The following is a 7,500-nucleotide window of genomic DNA, read 5'->3' as shown; positions in this document are numbered from 1 at the left end:
CGGTTCTAAGTCCCTCCGGAGCTGAGAGGGGGGCAGGTCGGCCTTCTGAGGCCGGCCGTGGCCTGCCCCGCTGCGGTGCGGGGCAGACCGCAGCCCCCTCTCTCTCCCCTCCCGGCTCTAAGTCCCTCCGGAGCTGAGAGGGGGGCAGGTCGGCCTTCTGAGGCCGGCCGTGGCCTGCCCCGCTGCGGTGCGGGGCAGACCGCAGCCCCCTCTCTCTCCCCTCCCGGCTCTAAGTCCCTCCGGAGCTGAGAGGGGGGCAGGTCGGCCTTCTGAGGCCGGCCGTGGCCTGCCCCGCTGCGGTGCGGGGCAGACCGCAGCCCCCTCTCTCTCCCCTCCCGGCTCTAAGTCCCTCCGGAGCTGAGAGGGGGGCAGGTCGGCCTTCTGAGGCCGGCCGTGGCCTGCCCCGCTGCGGTGCGGGGCAGACCGCAGCCCCCTCTCTCTCCCCTCCCGGCTCTAAGTCCCTCCGGAGCTGAGAGGGGGCCGGTCGGCCTTCCGAGGCCGACCTGCCCCTGTCCCTGACGTGGAGGCGGCGTTGGAGCTGGAGGTGATCAGCTGCAAGATGGAGGGGACTAGGGTGGTGGTGGAGGTGGAAGGCATGTGTGTGCGGTCCTGGAGCTGTGATGCCGGTGGAAAAAGTGGAGGCGTCGTTAGAGCTGGAGGTTATCAGCTGCAAGATGGAGGGGACTAGGGTGGTGGTGGAGGTGGAAGGCATGTGTGTGCGGTCCTGGAGCTCCATGGCCTGTCCCCTGCATGTGTGTGCGGTCCTGGAGCTCCATGCCCTGTCCCCTGCATGTGTGTGCGGGCCTGGAGCTCTACCTGAGGGTGAGATCTGGAAATGAGCAACACATGTGATGCGGTAGCTGGGTGAGATCTGGTTATTCAAGAACTGCTGGGATCATATTTGATTCAACGGAGCCAAGCCAACCCTTCCCCCCCTCCAGGTGATTAAAGAGATGCCTTTAGCTCCAGGCCTGGTTCTCTTCCTGGAGGTCAAGGCCTTTAGCTCCATGCCTGGTTCTCTGCCTGGAGGTCAGGGCCTGCAGCTCCAGGCCTGGTTCTCTTCCTGGAGGTCAAGGCCTTTAGCTCCAGGCCTGGTTCTCTTCCTGGAGGTCAGGGCCTGCAGCTCCAGGCCTGGTTCTCTGCCTGGAGGTCAGGGCCTTTAGCTCCAGGCCTGGTTCTCTGCCTGGAGGTCAAGGCCTTTAGCTCCAGGCCTGGTTCTCTGCCTGGAGGTCAAGGCCTTTAGCTCCAGGCCTGGTTCTCTGCCTGGAGGTCAGGGCCTTTAGCTCCAGGCCTGGTTCTCTTCCTGGAGGTCAAGGCCTTTAGCTCCATGCCTGGTTCTCTGCCTGGAGGTCAGGGCCTTTAGCTCCAGGCCTGGTTCTCTGCCTGGAGGTCAGGGCCTTTAGCTCCAGGCCTGGTTCTCTGCCTGGAGGTCAGGGCCTTTAGCTCCAGGCCTGGTTCTCTGCCTGGAGGTCAGGGCCTTTAGCTCCAGGCCTGGTTCTCTGCCTGGAGGTCAGGGCCTTTAGCTCCAGGCCTGGTTCTCTGCCTGGAGGTCAGGGCCTTTAGCTCCAGGCCTGGTTCTCTGCCTGGAGGTCAGGGCCTTTAGCTCCAGGCCTGGTTCTCTGCCTGGAGGTCAAGGCCTGCAGCTCCAGGCCTGGTTCTCTGCCTGGAGGTCAGGGCCTTTAGCTCCAGGCCTGGTTCTCTGCCTGGAGGTCAGGGCCTTTAGCTCCAGGCCTGGTTCTCTGCCTGGAGGTCAGGGCCTTTAGCTCCAGGCCTGGTTCTCTGCCTGGAGGTCAAGGCCTTTAGCTCCAGGCCTGGTTCTCTTCCTGGAGGTCAAGGCCTTTAGCTCCATGCCTGGTTCTCTGCCTGGAGGTCAGGGCCTTTAGCTCCAGGCCTGGTTCTCTGCCTGGAGGTCAGGGCCTTTAGCTCCAGGCCTGGTTCTCTGCCTGGAGGTCAGGGCCTTTAGCTCCAGGCCTGGTTCTCTGCCTGGAGGTCAGTGCCTGCAGCTCCAGGCCTGGTTCTCTGCCTGGAGGTCAGGGCCTGCAGCTCCAGGCCTGGTTCTCTGCCTGGAGGTCAGTGCCTGCAGCTCCAGGCCTGGTTCTCTGCCTGGAGGTCAGGGCCTGCAGCTCCATGCCTGGTTCTCTTCCTGGAGGTCAGGGCCTGGAGCTACCCCAACCTACCCTCCCTCCCCAGCCCAGGTAATTAAAGAGATGCGGTTGTTTCACATTTAACATCTTTATTGAACATTTTTAATTGTTTTCCTCCGTCTCTCTCTCCGAGTCCCCAGGGGTGGTGGAGGAGGCCAGGTCCGAAGAGGAGTCACCTTGCCGGGGGGGGAGTGGTGGGCTGGCTTCCCCGGAGCCTGGAGAGGAAGATTGTGGCGCTGTGGCCCGGTCAAACTTGCTCCGGATGTCCGCCAGTTGTTCCGCCGTGAGCTGGTTGGCGTAGAACCTGTCCGCGGTCCTGGTGTCGTGGCACATGACCCGGGCAAGCTCTCCTCTGACCTCGCTGCTGTGTGCATCCCTTGCCTGAAAAACAGAATAAAAATGTATTAAAAAACCTGGTGGTCTTTTCTTCCCCCCCCCCCCTCCGACCGGAGAAATGTGCTACCCACGTGTGTGGCCACTGCGCTGCGGAAATCAGTCATGGTGGGCCGGCCTGGAAGCCCCATCTCCGTCCAGGCACACTGGGAGAACCGCGTCAGCTTGGCAATCCGCTTCTGTTTGCTGCTGAAGAGGAGGAACCGGCACGGTGGGTTCAGCGTGCTCCGGACGGAGAGCCACCGGACGAACCAGCTGAACTCGGCGTGGGTCAGGAACAGCTGGGCCGCCCCGAAGGCCCTGTTGGTCTTGTGGTTCCTCACCTGAGAAGGGATGAGATGAGATGAGCTCCAGGAGCATGGAGCTCAGTGCGCCTGGTTCTCTGCCTGCAGCTCCATGCCCCTGGTTCTCGTAGATCCACTTACATTGATCACAAAGCCTGGAGAGCCTTCCTCAGCATCCTCCATCGCCTCCTGGAGCTCCCCCACCGTCATGTTGGTCAGCACCCCAGGCCGGTGGCCGTAGACAGCAGACAGGTAGCAGGCCAGGTAGCCGTAGAGCCTGTGGCGGAGCTGGACGTTCGAGGGTGCCGCCTCCAGCTTCCCGAGGAGCACAGGGATGGTGGCCGTGGCCAGGCTCTTGCACCTCCGCAGCTGCTTCCTGCCGATGGACCTCTTGGCCTTGGAGCGCTTCACGGAGATCTGGTGGAGGGTTACCTCGGTCACGATCTGCTGGAGGTCCGCTCTGACCGCCCTGCTCACCCCCCTGATCTGTCTCTTGGTCAGCCTGCAGCCCCTCGGCGGGGTCTCGGAGAAGTAGTCCATGAACTGCGAGAAGTTCACCAGGTAGACCTTGACTGTTGTTATGGCTCTCCCCCTGTCCTTCAGGGCTTGTGGGAAGGCGTGGATCTTCTCCAGGTCATGCATGAACGCCCAGGTGGCGTTGAGAGGTTTCCCCCGGGCCACGAAGGAGAGAAGGCTCCGGATCCGGCCCAGCTTGGAGCGCGCGTTCATGCGGTGCTGCGGGGTGGGCAGGGCCCCACGGAGGTGCGTGTGGTACTCCTCCAAGTAGCTCTCCACGGCAGCGGGGAACACTAGCGGGGCGAAGGGGAGCAGGGCAAGCCCTCGGACCGCCCTGGTGCTGCTGGAGCCGGCCGGAGGGTCAGAGTCGCTCGTCTCCGCCTCTGGCCGCGTCCCGGCAGGGGCAGGAGAGCCAGCGTTGGAAGCAGGACCAGGAGGGGGAGAGCCGGGGTCGGAATCAGGACCACCAGGACCACCAGGAGGAGGAGGAGGAGGGCTGGCCGTGGAACCAGGAGGAGGAGGAGAAGAGACGTTGGAACCAGGGGGCGGCGAGGCGGGCAGAGAACCAGGTCTGTGGGAGCGAGGCGGAGAATCCCTACCGGAAAGAGGCTCCAGGGCGGTCCCCGGAGAAGAGGAGACATCTCCGTCCTCCCCCGGCGATTCTGGGGCCGGTGGCTGCCGCTCCGAGACGTCCAGCTCGGATGCCAGCTGCGGCGTGGGCTCCGTGGACCTCAGCTCGGCCAGAGCGCGGAGGGTGGCCCTCCAGTGCAGAAGGCGGAGGTGGTCCCTCACGGCCCCGATGTCCAGCTCCTTGTGACCCGCGTAGAGGTGGCGGTCCACTCTCGGACCTCTGTAGCTGCACCCCCGGACGGGACAATCCAGCCCCCGGACGTTAACCCGTCCGTGGGCAAACGCCAGGAGGATTTTCCGCTCCTCCTTGTTCAAAACGTGGTGAACCCTTTCTAAATGCTTCGGCAGCTGAGCAAACTTACTGCAGCAGATTGGACAACGTCTGTAGGGTCCTTGGTGTGGCATCTGGAGGCTTCCCCGGTGCTCAAAACGTGGAGTAGAAGCGTCTCTGTCCGGCTGCTGCAGCTGGAATGAGCAGGTGCCGCCTATTGAGGCCAATTACCTGCAGGGGAACGGCGGGGCTGATTGCTTCCAGCTGTAAGGCAGCGCGCAGCCGCTGCCCTCCGGCTAATCAGCAGCGTGAGCGGAGGCGGGGCAGCGCTGACGCTGCCAGGGCAGCGCTCACGGTTGCCAGGTCAGCGTGAGCGGAGGCAGGGCAGCGCTGACGCTGCCAGGGCAGCGCTCAGGGTTGCCAGGTCAGCGTGAGTGGAGGCAGGGCAGCACTGACGCACGCCCTGGCAGCGTGAATGGAGGCAGGGCAGCGCTCACGCCCGCCCTGGCAGCGTGAATGGAGGCAGGGCAGCGCTCACGCCCGCCCTGGCAGCGTGAATGGAGGCAGGGCAGCGCTCACGCCCGCCCTGGCAGCGTGAATGGAGGCAGGGCAGCGCTCACGCCCGCCCTGGCAGCGTGAATGGAGGCAGGGCAGCGCTGACGCACGCCCTGGCAGCGTGAATGGAGGCAGGGCAGCGCTCACGCCCGCCCTGGCAGCGTGAATGGAGGCAGGGCAGCGCTGACGCCCGCCCTGGCAGCGTGAATGGAGGCAGGGCAGCGGCAACCGCGGACATTTGCCATTCGCTATAAGGTGGGTTATGGGACGGAGGAAAAGACCCCCGCGGGAGACCCCCTTAACGGGGTCCCAGAGGGCTGAAACTCGGTGGGTCGGTCCGGGGCCTTCCCCCGGACCGTGTGCCACCGTTGGTCCGGGCCCCCCGCCCCCCAGGGCCTGGATCCCGGCCCTGGGGGGCCCCCGGACTTTGAGACCCCCTGGAGACCCAACCATAAGAGCCAGGGGTCTCAAACTCGGTTTGGCCATAGCCCCCGACGTACCCTCCAAGGGTTCCAAAGCACGCGGAGATCGGACCAAGTTTGCGGCTCCAGGCCCGCCCGAAGTGTCGGGTGGTCTCCCATTCATTCCCTATGGAGGGCCCTTTTCCGGATGGCTGAAAACGACATTTCCGGCTCTCCTGGGAGATCGGGGCCCCCCATACGTGCATGTCATATACCGTTTTAAAGCTCCGAGCCTCCTGAACACGGAGGTGGTCTCGGATCGCCTCTAGGACCTTCCCCCGACCTTCTACGGGTCTCCAAAGGTAAGGTGGGTTATGGGACGGAGGCAAAGACCCCCGCGGGAGACCCCCTTAACGGTGTCCCAGAGGGCTGAAACTCGGTGGGTCGGTTGGGGGCAACCCCCACGACCGTGTGCCACCGTTGGTCCGGGCCCCCCGCCCCCCGAGGCCGAGATCCAGGCCCTGGGGGGCCCCAGATTTGAGACCCCCTGGAGACCCAACCATAAGAGCCAGGGGTCTCAAACTCGGTTTGGCCATAGCCCCCGACGTACCCTCCAAGGGTGCCGAAGCACGCGGAGATCGGACCCCGTTTGCGGCTGCAGCCCCGGTTCAAAGGTCGGGTGGTCTCCCATTCATTCCCTATGGAGGGCCCTTTTCCGGATGGCTGAAAACGACATTTCCGGCTCTCCTGGGAGATCGGGGCCCCCCATACGTGCATGTCATATACCGTTTTAAAGCTCCGAGCCTCCTGAACACGGAGGTGGTCTCGGATCGTCTCTAGGACCTTCCCTCGAGCTTCTACGGGTCTCCAAAGGATTAGCGTCAAACCGGGCCGGCTTTGCCCCGCGATAAGTCGGTCCAAACGGACCGGAACCCGGGCGAGCCGCACACCGTCGGATCCGGGCCGGTCCGCGGATGGTTCTGGTGGTCTCCGATTTCCGCTAGGACGTTCCCCCGAATTTATACGAATTTTTAACCGTTTTGGGCCCAACCGGACCTCCGGTCCGGTTCCCGGGGTCCCACCGACCCGAGACCCGGATCATCGAGCTCCTGAGACGGCCCCGGTCACGAGGGTGTCGGTCCCGGAAGCCTGGGTGGAGGTCCGAAAACCGGACTTCCAGAGGGGGAGACTCGGCGGTGAGCAGCTGCAGATTTCGTCCGCCTGCTAGCGCGGCCCTCCCGGATAGCTCTGCCGCGGATCCCCGGTCTGGACCTCCGGAGCTCCGGTTCGATCCTTAAAAACGCACTGCACCCAGGCAAACCATATATTGGCTGAAAGCTTGGACCGCGGGGAACACGGTGGTGGTCTCGGATCGTCTCTAGGACCTTCCCAGCCGGCGGTAGAAGCGAAAGAAGTTTACCGGGAAATGAGCTCCAAAAATCGGTCAAAAATGCGTTTTATCCGGGAAAACCGGATATGGTTCGAATCTCCGGAGCCCGAAGAGCAGCCCGGTGAAGACCGCATGGTTCTATCTTTAAAAATGAGGGAGATACGGGGTTTTAAAAAAAGCAGTACTGCCCCCACGACGGGGGGGGCGTTCTGGGAGTGAAAGTCAAAACGCTTTTCGGGCCCTTATAAAGAAAATCACTGCCGGAACGATATCAGGAGAGAGTTGGAAAAGAGGGTCTGGGCGGAAAAATGACTAAGTGTTTCAACACTTAGACATATTTTCATGATCCTTGAAGTCTCGGGAGGCCATCCAAGCGGGTCTCAGCCCTCTTTTCCCCCATTTTCGGCCGTTTTTAGCGCTTTTTCGGCAAAAAGTTGCACTTTGTCCTGGAGAAGCGGGGCTTTCACGCTGTGGCTTCCCGTTCGGCCGGTGAGTCTCCACGGTCCATCTGATGGGCCTGGTGGCTGCTCCGGTTGGCGCGGAGCTCCGTGGAGCCCCGTGGAAGCTGGAATAAAAGCGCGGAGTCTCCCTGGACCCAGGCCGAAGACGGAGCACCGACAGCGGGCTGACCCCGCCTAGGTGTCCCGCTCGGAGGTCTGGAGCTCTGGTGGATGGCTCCCCAAGCACATTTACACACACTTTCCTGACCGAACAGCACTCGTGGCCTGCCATGGAGGGCCCCCGCCGGCCCCGGATGCTCTTGCACCGGCGCTTCGGCGAAGGGTTCCTCCAGCCTTTGCAGGCTCGCCTCTAGACCCGGGCACGGACAGTCAGGGGGGGGGCCCCAAGCCCCCCCGCTCTGCAGCTCCAGCCCGCGGTCGCCCCATCGGTAGCGAGACCCAGACGACCCGTCTGT

General features: G+C 63.4%; 1 protein-coding gene across 1 annotated transcript; it reads right to left on the bottom strand.

Moving 5' to 3' along the window:
- Positions 1-2,213: 2,213 nt before the first annotated feature.
- Positions 2,214-5,885, bottom strand: LOC148152718 (uncharacterized). The gene is made up of 4 exons (XM_088002819.1): positions 5,805-5,885; positions 2,963-4,432; positions 2,612-2,860; positions 2,214-2,525 (listed from the first exon to the last, which is right to left on the bottom strand). The coding sequence occupies exons 1-4, from the start codon at positions 5,883-5,885 to the stop codon at positions 2,247-2,249; spliced, it is 2,079 nt and encodes a 692-aa protein (XP_087858945.1). The 3' UTR covers positions 2,214-2,246.
- Between the last annotated feature and the right edge of the window lie 1,615 nt (positions 5,886-7,500).

Source organism: Poecilia mexicana, unplaced genomic scaffold (assembly GCF_051168715.1).
Source record: "Poecilia mexicana isolate PSO_F unplaced genomic scaffold, ASM5116871v1 scaffold_22, whole genome shotgun sequence".
NCBI lineage: Eukaryota > Metazoa > Chordata > Actinopteri > Cyprinodontiformes > Poeciliidae > Poecilia > Poecilia mexicana.
Note: the sequence above shows the minus strand (reverse complement) of the source record. Positions and strands in the feature narration are given on the sequence as shown.

Bases quoted from the DNA above. Each gene is read 5' to 3' on its own strand.
- LOC148152718 (XM_088002819.1), bottom strand. From the start codon at position 5,885: ATGGGAGACCACCCGACCTTTGAACCGGGGCTGCAGCCGCAAACGGGG. The intron at 2,861-2,962 runs GTAAGTGGATCT...ATCCCTTCTCAG, and splicing joins CTCCAGGCTTTGTGATCAAT to GTGAGGAACCACAAGACCAA. The intron at 2,526-2,611 runs GTGGGTAGCACA...TCTGTTTTTCAG, and splicing joins GCAGCGCAGTGGCCACACAC to GCAAGGGATGCACACAGCAG.